The 16,796-nt window shown below is 48.5% G+C and overlaps 1 protein-coding gene and 1 long non-coding RNA gene across 4 annotated transcripts; one reads left to right on the forward strand and one right to left on the reverse strand.

Annotated features, from left to right (window-relative positions):
* Positions 1–2,401: 2,401 nt before the first annotated feature.
* On the reverse strand, positions 2,402–9,799 carry LOC148649781 (uncharacterized). 2 transcript variants are annotated; one of them, XR_015925929.1, is made up of 6 exons: positions 9,130–9,799; positions 6,371–6,489; positions 4,503–4,630; positions 3,830–3,947; positions 3,098–3,263; positions 2,402–2,832 (listed from the first exon to the last, which is right to left on the reverse strand). It is a non-coding gene; the product is annotated as an uncharacterized LOC148649781 (long non-coding RNA). The 2 variants fall into 2 exon arrangements; XR_015925928.1 differs by having other exon boundaries at positions 6,407–6,489; positions 9,130–9,796.
* ccn2b (cellular communication network factor 2b) lies at positions 8,495–15,842 on the forward strand. Of its 2 annotated transcripts, none has more exons than XM_088602914.1 (5): positions 8,495–9,040; positions 10,453–10,669; positions 11,756–12,007; positions 12,830–13,065; positions 14,033–15,842. In XM_088602914.1, exons 1-5 carry the CDS (start codon positions 8,987–8,989, stop codon positions 14,330–14,332), a joined length of 1,059 nt encoding a protein of 352 aa, XP_088459040.1. In that variant the 5' UTR covers positions 8,495–8,986; the 3' UTR covers positions 14,333–15,842. The 2 variants fall into 2 exon arrangements, with proteins under 2 accessions (XP_088459040.1, XP_088459041.1); XM_088602915.1 differs by having other exon boundaries at positions 8,513–9,040; positions 12,854–13,065.
* The last annotated feature ends 954 nt before the right edge of the window (positions 15,843–16,796 follow it).

The raw sequence follows: 16,796 nt of genomic DNA on the forward strand, positions 1-16,796 counted from the left end.
GCTGTGTACTGTATTTATTGTGTGCAAATGCCACTTGATTTATTTCCGAAACCATTGTTGGCTTCGACTTACATATGAAATATGTCACTGAAAATGTGCCTTACCATCATCTTTCTCATTGTCAAAGGCTTGAAGGTATTTTTGCTCCTCCATGAGATAAAACATGGAGTGATTCAGTGATATGTTTATTCAGCTCTGCACGTATCCTCCAGTTATTACTGAGCAAGTGGATCTGATGAGGAAAACCCCAGAAAATCCATCCCCAGAAATCAAACCTTCCAAAAAAATGGGAAGAACTTGATTTACAAAATGTATGAAGAACGTGTTGTTCTTGCTTTTGGCCCTTGACACTCTGGGGGCAGGTTCATAGTCAGGTACAGGTAGGTACATAGACACATAGTCAGGTACAGGTAGTTACATAGACACATAGACAGGTACAGGTAGGCACATACTGTACACAGGTGCAGTACATAGACACCTTCCTGAAACTCTATGAGAAGGGATGAAGGAGCTAAGGAAAGCTTGCATCAGGGATCAAAAACAGCCCCTGATCCTGGGTTGAATTCAACCTTCTGTCCCAGTGTGGGATAACGAGACAGGATCTGTGGCTTGGCACAGGTGTGGAGAATTAGAACTCCATCATTTATCTGGTTGTAATGGAATGTGCGTGTGCATGGCGGATTTTTATATAACTGAGATCTTGCTTGTACACTGAACATCGCAGAAGCACATACAGTACAGAGATCTTTTTGGCAACATTTTCTCAGACCTGCCTACAGTTAATCTGCCTTTTGTCGTCTTGGCTGGAGGAGGGGGAGGCAGGAGCAGGGGGGCTATGCAGTGTTTTTTAATACTGCATCCCATCATGAATGTACTGGCTACCTTGGCCCACAGCACTGGTAGCTGTGTTGAAAAGATTCTGTTTCGGTCTGGTATTAAACCATTTTCATGACCTTTTTTCATGTTAAACATAAAGTAATGTCAGGCCAGTACCCGTCTTGCTTGATGGCCAGAATACCATGTGGTGACATGCCAGTGGAGATCTGGTTACCTGTACGTCAGCATGAACTTAGACACTGCTCCAGTGAGGCATTTATTTTGAACTCTTCACATTGCCAGTGGTCTGCTATTAATGTGGATATTCCTTTTAAATGAGGCAAACCAATCTCTATAATCGAGTACATATGTGCTGAGAACTTAAAAGCAAACTTGCCATTAGACAGGATTTGATGAAATACTATTTGACACCACCTCTGGACGTTGGGCCTGAGAGGTGGAAAAGGTAGGGGAGATTTTCCACTGCTTGTTCTTGCTGGTGGCATGGGGGAGACAGCAGTTATTATTAATATTAACATATTGATAAGATCTTGGCAGGACGGAGGCACAGAGGTTAACATTACTGCCTTGCAGTGCTGGGGCTCTGGGTTCAATTCCAGACCTGGTGTCCTATCGGCGCACAGCTTGTATGTTCTACCCATGTTCGTGTGGGTCACCTCTGGGTGCTCTAGTTTCCTCCAACAGTCCAAAGACAGGGTGGGCTGCTGGGAAAGCTGGCTCTGATGTGTTTGTGTCTGTGTTTGCCCAGCGATGGACTGCTGTCCCATCCAGGGTGTACCCTGCCTTGTGCCTGTTGCTTGCTGGGATAGACTCCTGCTCCCCTATGACCCAGGAATTGGAAGAAGCACTTAGAAAATGGATGGATATTAATCAAACCCAAAGTGACTTGCATTTGCATCCTTTAATATGGAGGGGCATTTTGCATGAGTATGGCTGTGCCCCTTCCAGGATCTGAACCCGTGCAACCCTTCTAGTTTCAAGTCCTGAGCCCTGGTGGCTCCTCTGTGCTGAGATCTCACTTGGCTGGCAGGTTGTCAGACAGTCACAGAGTGCTTGCAAGACAAGGTGCTGGAACGCTGGCTTCCTGTTATGCAAGTCATGGCCCACCACAGGCATCTGCTGCAGATTCTCATGGTGACGCAGGGAACATCGGAATGGCAGCACACTGGAGGAGCGCGAGCTTGGTGTGGTTTCTTGTTCAAACAAACCGCAGCAGGCCGAGCTCCTGGGAGAACAGTACGCAGTGGAGTGTCCTTTCACAGCTCCAAGCGGGCTCGACTCCAGACTCCTCTCAGCCTCAACGGGCCATATTTCAAAACATCGGGAGGGTAAAGGCAGGTGGGTACACAGCGTCTCAGTGTGCTTTGCCTTGCAAGATTTTCCATGCTCCCCCTTGACAAGAAGTGTCAGCTCCCATTATGGTTCATTATGCTGCCTGTACTGTGTAGCTCTGCATTGCATTAAAATGTTTTGAAGATTTTTTCCCGACCCTCACTATGCAATGCCTGCAAGAACTAGCCTCTTTAGATGGGCAGATGGTCAGGCAGGCAGACAGATAGTTGGCCAGGTAGAAACAAATGAATGTTTAATAATGTCAACCTTGTCTACAGACGGAAAACCAGTTTTTTTCTTCATCTGACAGATGGAAAGGTAGCAGGTTCCTCTTAACAAAATGATGTCATCACACGCCTGCATCTAAGAAACAAGTTTAGAAGACAACCACGAAGAACGTGCTGTCTAGTCCATTTTTTTAAGACAGCATCCATATACTGCCATAAATGATGAAATATGCAAACTCGCGTAACATGATCTGGGCCTCAGAAACAGAGAAAAGTCTACACCTCATACCCTCTGTACTTTTTTATTGTTTTTGGCGAATCAGCATTTAACTTTGAAACAGTCCACAAAGACAGCACGAAGGTGGCGACTCCCCTAGACCTTTGATGTGCCAGCGTGTTGGGTCAACAGTGCAGTAATGTGAGAAGGACCAGGAGTCTGAGGGAAAGGAACTGCGTGAGAACAGGGACTTATTCACAAGGCAGAGAAGAGGGCCTTGCCCAGCCGGAAAGCCTTCACAATAATAAATATGGGGATAGACGGTGAGATTAACGTGTAAAACAATGTCTGGAAAGAGAGAGGACAGGTTTGCCTGTCTATCAGGTCACTGGAACTCAAACCCCCTTCGGAGATTTGGCTTTCTTTTTCTGTAGTTGTCTGTGAGGACCTGAATCTGCTGCCTGTACACTTCATAGACACTTACCCCAGTATTGACAAGAACCTGGAGTGCTGCTCCAGAGACCTGCGCGGGACCCAAAGCTGACTGTTCACACCCCTGGAATCTGGCTCTTCCCCCCGCCAGCGACAGGAGTGGGCCACAAGCGGCAGGCGTAGTTTGTTTGGCTCATGTTCCCCAGGGGGAGGCGGTTCTGCAGGGTAAGGTGAGAAAGGATGGCTAGATTTGCTTGGTAATGATGAAGTGAAGAAGAAGAAGAACGAAAGCTTAGACTTGGTGTGTATACAGTACGTAGAGGGTTCAACGAAATTAGTGCTATCAATCAGGCCTGTACAGTATATCAGCCATGTTGTATCACCTTGATTTTCAGTCTTTTGCTGCCATTCGCCTCAGGTTTATGAGACTGGGGATCAGCTCCATCACCCAGCCCAGAGCTGACTGTCACTGCCACTCTGAAGTCTCAGAGCTGACTCCAGCAGTAGACTCCTAACGCAGCTACATCTTCATCAGCACTGTTCGACGTTCACATCATTGTTTTAGCAGCGGCATTGAAGCCTGACTTCGGTGTTAGTCTGTGAACTCTGAACTTTCAGCAGTTGTACTTGTAAATTTATTACATGGAACTTTTTTATGATGCTTTGAGACATTTGTATCTGCCTACAAATTAAACAGGGCTCAGTTAAGCACGAGGGCCAATGCTTTGTGATTGTGGTCCTGTGTTTGCACTGTTGTACGAAGGAGCTGAAACTGCAGAAAGACCTTCCGTCTTCCTGTCTCTTCCCCAACCGCGCTGGGAGAGCTCAGAACCACTGGACTGCTGAGCACCGTGGGAATCCACAGTCCAGTCCGGTCCCAAAGTCTGGGGGGCTACTTCAGTCTGGAAGGAAGGGCGAAGATAAAAGAGCGCTCTCAGCTGACACAAGGTATAAAACCTGCTGATCTAATCTCTCGCCAGTCCCCTCAGCCTCTCCTCCCCAGCACTTTCAACAAAAAAGAAATTCCGCCAGCAAATTTCCCCAGCCGTTTGCGTCAATATTTGTTCAGTATTTTAATTTGCTTCTTTTTTTGTTCTTTGTTTGTTCGGCTGGGCCTCACAAAGACCCAAATCCTGAAAAGAAAAGAATTCGGCCCTGTCTAATGCGATTAAGAAACGGCCTACCTAGCTACCCACGCTGCCGTGCGCTCCCAGTGAAAACACTGACTCATGGTCAGTTAGCTGGTGCCAGGTGTCCAGGTGCTGACCTTGCAAAGCAAATGGACTGGAATTACCCACCCCCCCAACATCTCCAGTTAACAATTAGCATCTTACCTAATTATCCACCATAGCAACTGCAGCGCAGGGCAAGGAATGATACATTTCAGCCTGAGGGTTCAAAGGAGTGATAGGTGGAAAGCTAATGAACAGTCATTGCTTCTCATTCAGAGACCTTACCAGTGCAAATACTTGGTACTGAAGTGAAAATCAGGAGCATTTCTTTGTAGCAAGTGCAGGATTTGTTTTCTGTCACTTTGCCTGCTAGTTCTTTTCCTGTTGATGTTGTTCTTCGTTGGAGGAGCTGTCTGTAGCAGACAGGGAATATAACAGTGAGGTTCACAGGGAGCTCTCAGTTGTGTCTTTTAATTGTGCCACAGTGCCTATTGAATGTAAGAAGATGTCCTATGCATGCTAACAAGGACCTACAGGTTCATTACTGCAATGTGTACATCATATTCTTTATCTTTAGTCTTTTCTCCAAAGCCATTCAAGGCCTAAATGTTTTGGAGGTGAGCATGAAATGTGAATTAGCTCAAATGCAGAGTGTGCAGGTAGCAGAGCTCAAGACACCTATATAAAGTCAGGTTTCTCTGCCCAGTCTAGTCTTGTGCTGGAAGGCTTGGCATTCCTCTCTAACCTGCTGTGCAATAAATCCTGCAATTCTAACAAGTCATTCTGAGAAACACTGTACCATTGCCAGGACATATTGGTCAAGACAAATCTTCCCACAGAAGATTGTTGCCGATTTCCACTCTTAGATCAATTTAAGATTCACAGAGATGAAAGACAGACAGAGCGGAGTAATTAGAGTCCTTTTGAAGAGACTCTGAAATGAACTGTTGTTCGGTACTGTAATTCCAGAACCTCTAAAATGTGAGTTGTCATATATTAATCATCCCTTTACTGTATGTCTTACTGTCTGTTTCTTTTACCTATAGGCCTAGCAGTGGTGAAAAAGAACGTGTGTGTTATATATAACCTAACAATGAAAACATAAGGGCAGTTATACAACAGCCTTTGACGTTGATGGCAGAGGTTTATGGGCAGGACAGACCAGAGGAGCTGTGGGAAGGAGTCTGGGAGGGACACTGACCCTTGTGGACACTGTTCACCTTCCCCACCCTCTGCTGTTTAGCTAATCTGCACCTATGGGAAACAGGTCATGGGACATGCAGTGTGGAGCGCCCCTGTGTTTATCCCCACCCCTTCCTCCACGGCTGCAGGTCCCGCTGCCCTCTCTGCGCTCCAGGATACACACGTCTCCCTGCTGTCGGCGCCTGCACCTCCGCCACAGCGGAGCCTCGGCAGCCTGCCGGCTCGGACCCTGTCTCCGCGCGAGCACAGTCCCGAGCTGAGCGCCAAGAGGAGGCTGGGCGTGCAGCAGCCCCGTCCAGCGCCCAGTGTGGGCATCCCCAGAGGGCAGAGGGGGTTTCTCCCACAAGCAGGAGGGTCTCCACCCCCCCGCCATCTCTGCCAAAGTGTGTGCTTTCCAGGATGGGGGACGCCAGGGAATTCAGGTGTGTACTGTATGTGGGTTCTGTACTGTGCATGGCACGGCTCCTATTCCACTGCTGTCTGTTACAGTATCGTGTGTTCAACATCCCTCATCAGGTGATCTGTCACACACTCTTCTCTGGGGCAGTTGCACCCTCTCTCCCCAGCCCCTGCAGACACTAACCCCTTAACCCTGTGCTGGGAGATGTCAGGTTATCAGTGGCAAATGTTCCCCCCTCTGTCAGCTTTGGAATAATCTCCATGCTGGGAGCAGTGCAAGGCACAGGGGCCACCTGTTTGTAAAGCCCTAAACAACCATACAATGAGACTGAAAGAGATAGGATGTTTTTCTGGCCTTTCGTTTTCATTGTTGACATCTCTCTCACAACAGCCATCCACCCACTCATTCTCTAACCACCTCTTCCAGATCAGGGTCCCAGGGAGCTGGAGCCTATCCATCAGACAGGACCCCAATCTAGCACGGCACATGCAGACACAGACACACACACACTCACACTAGGACCACTTTTCCCAGAAGCCAAGTAACCTACCAGTCTGCCCCGGAGCTGCAAGACTTCAATGCTTACCGCTGTGCCACCCTCTTCCACAACACGCAGAATGCAGAGATTGTTGAGGCCGGTGGAATGGAACATCATCCCATCCTAATGTTCTGTTACAATAGGAAAGGAGGAACAGTGGTCAGTGTTCTGGACCAGCAGCTGGAAGACTGGATGGACTGTCTTCCAGAAGTAATTGAAGGCTGAGGAAGAGGTGTCATTCATTTGTAAATCACTTTATAAGTAAAACTGAGAAAAACAAGCAGCTCTCTGTCCTGCTGGGGATTTTGAAGAAAAGTAGTGCAGGCAGACAGGAATTACTGTTAGACCTCTGGTGGCATAATTTGGTACTGCAGTCTGCGGAAAACTGGATCTGGCAAGTACTTTACAATACTGTGTCCATGATACTAACGAGCCATATAACTCCACCACAGAGGAAATGAGTATTAGGGATAATTATTCTTTGAATGAAGAGCAATGTATGTATCAGAGTGGGATTGAGTATTTAAATATAACAGTTCTACAACTCAATGTGATTCTGATACTACAAACGTCAGAAGAGAAGCAATTATCCTACACACGGGCAAGGCGCAAAAAGTAAAGGATTTGATTGGTTCTTGAACCCATTATGATGATGTATTTCCCAAGCAGTATTCCCCTGTGACAGGTGGCACAGCCTTTTAGCATAGGGGAATTCAACCCCCCCTGATGAAGCGCTATGTGGCTCAGGGGCTGGGAGGTGACTGAAAGACACGTGTCAGCAGGGATGAGTGACGCAGGCATGCCGTGATCTGAGTCTGCACCTGCACCTGAGACCCGTACAGCTCACTTATCCAGCGCAGGTGTTGCTGAGCATGTAAAGTGCCTAATCCTCACGAGCACGCCACCACATGTGTCATATAGAGGGGTCAGCCGGCCATGACAGTGACACATTCATTAAAGCAGTTAGAGAAGCATATGAAAAAACACTGAAATGCTACATCTTGCTGTTTTTTGCAAAGATGACCCAGAGATAAGGCAGATACGGTCTCACAGCTGGCAGTCTTGAGTTTGAAAGGAATAGGGAATGTGTACTGCACCAGGCACTCACAGGACAAATCAGATTGGTCTTGGTGTTGACTTTTCAATAGACACTTCCCCACCTGTGGGGGTGTGGTGGAAGAGATTAGCAGGCACTGAAAAGGGCTTCTATCACAGATAACCAGCAATTCTTGAGGCATTTTGTGTCTATTGTTTTTGGGAGGGGGGGCTTTTTTGGTAGCAATTTCTGAAAGGAGGATATGTAGCTCAGAAACTGATACAAAACTGTCGTTTCATTGCTTTTGCCACATTTGCACAAGAAATGACAAAACATTTTCTCCATTCTACTAAAACAGAGCCGCAACTCTGATAGGCTGCTGGCTGCTCTTGCTCCACTGTGTGCTTTGCAGTTAAGACTTATTTGCGTTGAAGCTGTGCCCCTTTAGATGTAACACCTTGGTTTCACAAGGATCTCTGTATTCATTATGCTGTATTCATGAGCCCTGGCCAGCACGCGTTTCAAAGGTGTCTGGAACAGGGAGAACGTGCAAACTCCACACAAACGGTGCTCCAGTCTGGTAACGGATGTAGGACCCAGGAGCTGTGGCACAGATGCGTTAATACCCACCCTACCTGTGCTCTAGCTGTCTCATACCGCATTTAAAAACATGATGCGATGTTATATCGAGTGGCAGACAAGGAGAACTGATTTCCAACCACACGATTTCCCCCAAAACGAGAAAAGTTTAACCGTGACTGAAACGTATCTGAAATCGGCATTACGTCATATAATTACACTACATGTATTCACATGGAATGACATACATTTCTAGAAAACTATACCTTAGAGAAACACTGAACCCCCCTGTACTCGAATCTGATTATTTCACTACTACACTTTTTTCCGTTTTCCACGTTTGAACACGAGGACGTTTGAATCTCAGTGCTGTTTCATTCGAAACGAAAAACAAATATCACAGTCTAGCGAAAAAATAGACACATAGCACATCCGTTTTTCCTGTCGTTTTCTCTTTAGTGGTTGCGCTGAAGCCACCGGTGAGTCGCAGCGCAAACATTTGAACAGTAAGCTGGTGATCAGAGAAATATTTGAGATTCTTTCGCTTCCCATCCAGTCTGGACATTTACAGAAATACAACCCCCCTCAAAAAAAGAAGGGAAAGAAAACAAGCCGGCGGTCGGGGGTTCTGTTTCTAAAAGGAGGACTTGAACCAGTTCCAGATTGGACACGCAGCTTCGACAAACCGCTCGCCTCTCGGGAATTGGAAAAGCCGTCTGGAATTTGAATATTTTCGCCCCTTTAGGTCACTTGGCATGCCACTGATTTCCTGGGCAACACCCCTTCGCAGCGTATTTAAACGGAGGGAACTTTCTCTGTTTCCAATCCAAGCTCCAGTCCTAACGACAAATCAGGAGTGACCACGAAAGAGCGCAGCGAACCGAACCGAACCGAACCGAACCGCACCGCTACTGCAACAGCAACAACAACAGCAAACAGCAGCTCCTAGCTCCAGCTCCAGCCCGCTGACTGAGTAAATCTCTTGGAATCGTCAACTCGCAGACACTGTGAAGATGTTTGGGAAAGCTACTGCGAAGGGGTTTCTTCTTCTGCTGGTTGTCTACACGGTAAGGTGCCTCAGAGCTCAGGAAAGGGCTCTGCTTGATCTCCTTGGTTATCTGCTGTTATCTGCTTGGTTAAGGTGTTTGGTACTCACCCACAACCTCGAGTCCTGCAAATGTGGCACACTTGTTTTAAAATGCTGTTTAATTTACGTCAAGTAGACACTCTGGTCTCCTGTATCAAAAGACGACTAGTCTTGCGTGTATGTTGTGTAGGACTGAAGCTTTCACGGCAACCAAGTTATTGTGTGTGTGGTCAGCGATTAATTCGTTTTCTCCGGAGCGTCGCTGAACATCTCCAGCAGGTTTTTGAAGTTCGCTGTTTCCAGTAAATCCGTACAATTGTTTTCTGCACAGTAGCTGGAGTTGCGGTGTAGCTTTATAGCATAGCCGTGTAACCAAACTCATCGCATTACAAGTAGAATGAATCTGGTCAACAACTCGCGCTTTGAGAATGAGAAAATAATCCTGTTTTTTGAGGTTTCGCGTTCACGTTCACTTAAAGTAAAAATAAAAAAAACGTATTTGGGTCTTGCAAAGGTCCCAGTTACGTTTCTTGCAGCAGTAGACAATTTAACTTATACTGTACGTACAGTCTACATAACCTGTACCAATGAACAACAGGGATGTTTATCATAATGCATGTTTTTTTTTAAAAAAAAACGTATTATGCAAAAGGGAGAACTCTTATGACGAGAATTGCAGGTAATATGAAGTTAACGCTGGAGTGCCTTAACTCCAGGTGTTTGTTAAACACGTCCTGTGTTCCTGTAAATAACGTATCCAGGGAAACCGGCCACTATCTGTCACTCTTAACCTCTCACCTACTGAACCTTTGGAAACAAAGTTGAAGTCCGTGTTTTATCGTTTCCTAATCGTAAGAGTATTGCTAAGTAACGAAACTGAAAGATGCATGGGTGTACCCCCTGTTGCTATCCCTTAGGTATTTCTTGAGCTGGAATCATCAGCCTTCCTAGGTGTTCAAATGGTTGCTTGTGAAACGCGGTGCTTCCACCTGGCGGGTGTAAATTGACACTACAACCGACAAGGGAAGTTGTACTGCATTCGTTGCATCTAAGATAATGTGATAAACGACTACTGTTAGACGATAATATCCTTTGTGAAACTGAAACTTTTCATTGCTAAAAAAAAAAGTATTGCAACGTAGGCTCAGACTTCGAAGTCTTGTATTTTTTTAATGTTTGTCTACTGGTAGTATTTGCATGTGTTTTGTCTGGAACCTAAGCTGTCGCTTGAGAAATAGCGTTGACCGGTAAAGACCCTCTTTAGCGCCGCCTTCTACAACCCAGACTACATGATCCGTAGAAATAAAAGCTTGTAGCAATAGTTCTTCAGGAAAGCGCAGCGGTCATGATTGTGGCTGTTTCACGGTGTCCGCGCCTCTCGTCCCCCTGCAGACCCGAGGACAGGAGTGCTCCTCGCCCTGCGCCTGCCCGCCAGATCCCGCTCCTTGCCCGATCGGCACCAGTCTGGTTCTGGACGGCTGCGCGTGCTGTAAGGTGTGCGCCCGGCAGGCCGGCGAGCCCTGCTCGCTCCTGGAGCCCTGTGACCACCACAAGGAGCTGTACTGCGACTACTCCATCCTGAGCGACACCGACACTGGCGTCTGCATCGGTGAGTCAGGCTTGGCGCTCACGACTGCTGGTGAACAGAAAGAGCCGATTGTTTTTTTTAAAGGAGCGAGCAATCACGAGCTTAAAAAAATACGCACCTTTGGATTTTTCTGGTTCACAATCGCAGAATTGTGGTTCGACTCCTGGTTTAAATGCAGTGCTTTAGAGTACGTCATCACTAATTTTGTATGAGTCAAGGCTGTACAGGGTGAGCTTTGTGCAATCCCTCTGTCCATGGCCTTAGAGTGTTTCATAGAGTTGATTTTGATGAGCTCTCATGTTCAATTATAACATTTCTGCCTGAGACGTTCAGTGCTCATTAACGATGAGAAAAGGCTGGTTTCTTCAGTAAAGCTGGTCTGGAGCCTGTTGGCTGACTGTTCCTAATGTGTAACCATGACACAATGTGAGACACTGAAGACTGAATTTTGGAGGTTGTGCTGTAAAATAATTAGTATTTACCCAGACATGCTTCAAACATGTGGGGGAAGACCTGGACCGTCTTTGAAGAATTATACTCCACTTGTTTTGTGCAAAAAAAAAAATGAATCCATGGACAGATGTAATGCAAAGAGCTTTCAATTAAATTTCCTGAGGGAAGACAGCAGCCAAATTATATTTCATCTCAGCTTCCCTAACGTGTGATCTTCCCTCCCATATTTTCAGGACAGCTAGAAATCCCCTGTTTAAGGCTCTGTTCCTCTAGATCCCCTGTGGCGTATTCACCCGTGTCTCTGTGCAGGAGACACTGACACAAGCTTGTAGAATATGGGGGATAGGCGTTCCTGGGTTTAGAAACCGCTTTCCCTGCCTCAACGCACAACATCTTCCTTCGCCCCATCTCCACCCCTGCATCTACCTTCGGGGGGACTCTGCACGTCGGGGGTCCTGGCCTAATTGACCTGGGGCAGGGGGTGGGGTGACCCTCAGCCAAGTGGGTAGAAGCCAAATTGTCTCCTGTCCCCCGTTCCTGGTCCTGTCCCCATTCTCCCATTCCCTGCAACACGTCCTGACCGCAGTGACCCCTTGGGGTGTTGCTCCTGCTTGAGACGTGTCCTCCTGACCGGCTGTTTCTCTCCCTCCCCAGCCCGCGAAGGCATGACCTGTGACCTCGGCGGGGTGATCTACCGCAGTGGGGAGAGCTTCCAGCCCAGCTGCGGGCACCAGTGCCTCTGTGTGAATGGCGAGATCGGCTGCGTGCCCACCTGCGCCAACGACGTGCGCCTGCCCTCGCCCGACTGCCCCTACCCGCGCCGGATCCAGATCCCTGGCCAGTGCTGCGAGGAGTGGGTGTGCGACCAGACCCCCCAGGACAGCCTCTTCCAGTCCGTCATGGCCGGTACGTATAATAATGTATAATGTTTCTTTATTAGCCCTATACAATTTCTTGCATTAGGAATTCGTCTTTTCGCATACCCCAGCTTTTCTCCAAGGAGACACAGACAGGGAGAGAAGCTTGGGGTCAGAGCGCAGTGTCAGCCATTGTACGGCACCCCTGGAGCAGTTAGGGTTAAGGGCCTTGCTCAGGGGCCCAACGGAGTAGGATTCCTCTGCCAGCCCCGGGATTTGAACCGGCAACCTTCCAATCACAGACGCAGATCTTTAGCCACAGAGCCACCGTCAGCAGCCAGGCGTCAGCAGACAGCACCCAGGCTGGGGCAGCACAGCTGGGGCAGGGCCCTGCAATGTCTTGTGGGCATCCAGAGCTCATAGATTTCCAGGGCTGCCAGTAGAAACCTTTCCTCAGGGACGCAAGAAAGACCACAGAGGGGAGCAGGCAGTTCGGGCCCATCTAGCCTGTTAGATAGCTCGTAGAGAACTGATCCAGGAGTATCGCCCAGCTGTGTCTTGAGAGAAGCCAGGGGAGGGGATCAGCTTCAGCAACATGGCTGGGCACCTTGTTCCGCACCCCCACCCACCCACTGTGTGAAGAAGGGCCTCCTGCTCTCCGTTTGAAACGCACTTCAAGCCGTGTCTGGCTGGTCATTCTGATGGCCTCCGCTGGGCTGACCTTGGCTGAGCAAGTCGTTGTGCAAGGCAGTGACAGCGTGAATCGCGTGCACGCAGTTGGATGTTGGGATTAACATTGCACTGTAGTTTGAAAGTCTCGGCCGTGGTTCCTGCTCTCAAACACTCTCTGTTGCCTCGCTCTGACCCTCAGTCCCTCCCCGTCTGTACCCCTCAGTGTACCGGGAGGTGCCCGCGTACGGCCCGGAGCCCGAGAGCCCGCGGGACAACTGCATCGTCCAGACCACGGAGTGGAGCGAGTGCTCCCAGACCTGCGGCATGGGCATCTCCACCCGCGTCACCAACGACAACGAGCAGTGCCAGCTGGAGAAGCAGAGCCGGGTGTGCATGATCCGGCCCTGCGACGTGGCCCAGGAGGAGGGCATCAAGGTGGGTGCCAGGGCAGACCGGTTTGGATGCTGGGCATTATGGGATGCTTGTGTGTAGTGAGAGGCCAGTGCGTCTGTCCAGCCACTCCCTTGTGTCCTGCAGGAAGCTGGTAAAGAGGAAAGCTGTAAGGGGTATAGCTACCTGACCTTTAATGGTGTTGATACTGGAAGTGCTGGAGGGATGACAACAGCCAAGTTCAATCAGATGCCACTGTCTGTAATTTGCAATCACCGCTGATGTCATTTCCTCTCCTAAAACTTTATAAATACTCTACTTGATCCCCTTCTCTCCCTCACATCCCTCTTGGTCACTCCTCACTGTGCATGGGGGTCCCAGCCAAGGGGGTTAAGCTATATTTTGACTTGAACTCTCCATAATCCTTTCAGTTTACCTAATTCCTGGGTGGTGTTATTCCTAGTGAAATACCATATGCTGTAGTTTGTGGGGAGGCACGGTGCCACAGTGGTTATAGCATCGCTGCCTCGTAGTGCTGGAGCCCTGGGTTTAACTTTTGTTGTGCTATCTGGGTTCAATTGCAGACCTGGGATGCTCACTGTGTGGAGTCTGCATGTTCTCCCTGTGTTTGTGTGGGTTTCCTCCCACAGTTTAAAGACATGGTGGTCAGTTAATTGGCTTCTGGGAAGACTGGCCCTGGTGTGAGTGTGTCTGTCCTGCGATGGAGTGGCATCCCACCCAGGGTGTATCCTGCCTTGTGCCTGTTGCTTGCTGGGATAGGCTCCGGCTCCTCTGTAACCCTGAATCGGATGAGGCGGTTAGAAAATGAATGGATGTTGTCGTTTGTGCTTGGGATGGGTCATATCACCTTTTAGAAGCATCAGAGGCTGTAACTGTAATTGGGATGCACAGAACCTCTGTGTTCGGCCGGCGGCGCCGTATCACAGTCTCGGGATTTGCGGCATGTTGCATCCCGCGCTGACGCGCCTCTCCCCTGCGTCTCCCATCACAGAAGGGGAAGAAGTGCATCCGGACGCCCAAGACCCCAAAGCCCATGCGCTTCGAGCTCTCCGGCTGCACCAGCACCCGGGCCTACAGGCCCAAGTTCTGCGGGGTGTGCACGGACGGGCGCTGCTGCACCCCACACACCACCACCACGGCCGAGGTGGAGTTCCGCTGCCCCGAGGGGGACAGCTTCCGCAAGAAGATGATGTTCGTCAAGACCTGCTCCTGCCACCACGACTGCCCGCGCGACAACGACATCTTCCTCAGCACGCACCGCCGCAGGATGATCGGGGACTACGACATCTGAGCCCCCCTTCCCCCCCCGTACACACACGCAGACACGCGCATGCAGAGACCCGGAGAGACGCCAGCCCCGCGGCATCTCTCTCTGCCGCCTAAAGAGGAGTGCACTGAACAGAGATACCCGTTTGCATGCTGTTTTGTTTTCTTTCTCTTTCACAGAGGAGTGATGGCCCCTCTTCCTCAGTCCCCCTTTACTTTACAATCACACAGTATTTGACATGAAGGAAAGTGGCCTTTTTCGGCTTTCGGCTCTCGGAGATGGTATGTTGTTGGAGTTTCTGTGGTTGGCCTTGTCGCAGATCTCGTGCTCCATTTGGACACCTTCCACTTAGGGGGGAAAACGCCTATCTTCTGTTCACCAGTACTGCGGGGTACAGGGCATGTCCTAGATGACAAGTCGTTTTTAGGTATTTAATGCCCCAGTGAAAAGCACTGTGTTTTCTCTGCTTCCACAGACTAGTCTTTCGATCAGTATGTTCAGTCCTGCCTCAGTGTGCAGCTAGTACAAGACTGGAATCTCTTATTTGCTATAGTGCTCTTTGGAACATTTTGCCACAGAGCGTTTGTCAGAAATATGCAGCCGGGATGTCTTCCTGCCATCCTGGGTCTGTCATCAGAGTTATCCGACTGAGGTAGCTGAGGTTTCCTGGATCTAGTAGTCCAGGATCTGATGTCACGGGCCATCAGGACATGTGTGCTTGGCGTCAGAATGCAGTGCTGGGATCCAGGCAGTGGGGAACATTTAAAAGGAGGGGAAAGGGTGTCTCAGTGACCCGGCAGTAATCAGTCCAATGCTGGAAGAGCACAACATATCCTGAATCCTTTGCTTGTGCCAAAAGTTTATCACCACGGTTGGTTGAATGACTGATCAGATTGTATCTGTGGGGGATGTCAGTCATCACAGTAAACTTTCAGGTCCACTAGAGCTAGTGGCCACTGCGAACACGACAGACCTACAGACCATAACACCAGCCCAATTAGATCCGTGCCACAGCCCCACCTCTCCATAGAACTTACTTGCAGTCACTCTGATGTAGCACTCTGATGAAGTGACTGCGAAATGCTGTATGTCTGAATAGACGAATGCCCTGAGAGCATTCCCCAGAGTCGGCTCCCTGTCCTGAGAAGAGGGGGGGGATTTGTCTCTTGGTGACGCAGTGAGGGACCTGACACGACCTCCTGAAATGCTTGTAGAGGGAGGAAAAAACCTATAAAAGAAAAAAAAAACAACACATTGAAAGTGTGGCTTTTTAAAAAGAATTACTGTTAATGACATTGCTTACTGTATATTTAAATAAGAAATGCGACTCTTGAGAAATGTGCCTTTGTGTAAATAATGTAAATAGACTGTGTACAGTTTTGTACTATAATTTATGTTATTAACTCCAGGCATAGATGTATTGTACTGTATCCTTTATGTTTCACTGCAACTGCTTGTGTTCTTCCAAGACACAAGTGAGTAAATATTTGTTGCACTTTAGTCGGTTTCCAATAAAAGTGTTATATTTTTTGTATATCCTGGTCTGTTTCATCCCTGAATGTGTTTTTTTTGTGTTGGGGGTGTGGGCAGAAGTTATTTCTATACACAGGAGTAAAAAAGTGAGGCTGGCTTGGTCGTTTTTTGGCTTTTTTCATTTCTCACAAGGGAGTTCTGTGCTTTCTGGAGGCAGATGGCCCTGAGAGTTGTTTCACTCGCCAGCTCAGGAAAAACCAGGCCTACAATTTTTCCTACCCCTGTCAGGATGCGATGCTTCCCTGGGCTTCCCGATAGATTTTGGAAACATCTTGGTATGCCTCTCGTTACGAAATGGAGGGGATTGGGAAAGAACGTGAAGTTGATGTTGAGGTGCCCTGGAGGTGGTTGTTTCCCTCTCAGGAATGTTAGTTTGGTGTTAGCTTTACGGGGGAAATGTGGTAAGGGCACCTAGCGAACTATGTCGGGGCGGACTGTGAGGTCTCAACTGAACAAGAGGCGGACTCCGCACCGAAAGAGAAAAACGCGGTTTAGCTGCGAAGCCTCTTCCGTGTGTGGGGAGAGCGGGAATGCGAGGAGTGGATCTGGGAGAACTGAAGAAAGAATTTGCGAGAAAAGTGTCAAGAGGTGGAAAACGTACTAAAAAATGGGCGAGGAATTCCCCCGGGAAGTCTGGAAGGTTGCAATCTGTAAGGGAACAGAGAGAAAAAATAGTCGATCTTGGGAGTGCGAATCCTGATTAACGTTAATTTTGGCTTCTGTAGTCTTTCTGGTGTGGGGGTCTTTGAATCTCTGTGAAAAGATGCAGATAGAAAGGGTGGTGTAAAAATACTGTTGATCTCCTTTCATTTTACTTCTTGGCACGGAATTAACCTCTTTGACTTCCCCTCCGTGACAAACAGGCAAGCGCTTTCCTGAAGCTTGTGTCTTGAATTGCTTTCTGCCAATCTCCCAACACGCGGATAAAACGAGGCGGGAGATAAAGCTCAGCGGA

The sequence above is a fragment of the Lepisosteus platostomus genome, chromosome 13, assembly GCF_059453375.1.
Source record: "Lepisosteus platostomus isolate fLepPlt1 chromosome 13, fLepPlt1.hap1, whole genome shotgun sequence".
NCBI classification, from domain to species: domain Eukaryota; kingdom Metazoa; phylum Chordata; class Actinopteri; order Semionotiformes; family Lepisosteidae; genus Lepisosteus; species Lepisosteus platostomus.

Bases quoted from the DNA above. Each gene is read 5' to 3' on its own strand.
- ccn2b (XM_088602914.1), top strand. From the start codon at position 8,987: ATGTTTGGGAAAGCTACTGCGAAGGGGTTTCTTCTTCTGCTGGTTGTC. The intron at 9,041-10,452 runs GTAAGGTGCCTC...GTCCCCCTGCAG, and splicing joins TTCTGCTGGTTGTCTACACG to ACCCGAGGACAGGAGTGCTC. The intron at 12,008-12,829 runs GTACGTATAATA...TCTGACCCTCAG, and splicing joins CTTCCAGTCCGTCATGGCCG to TCCCTCCCCGTCTGTACCCC.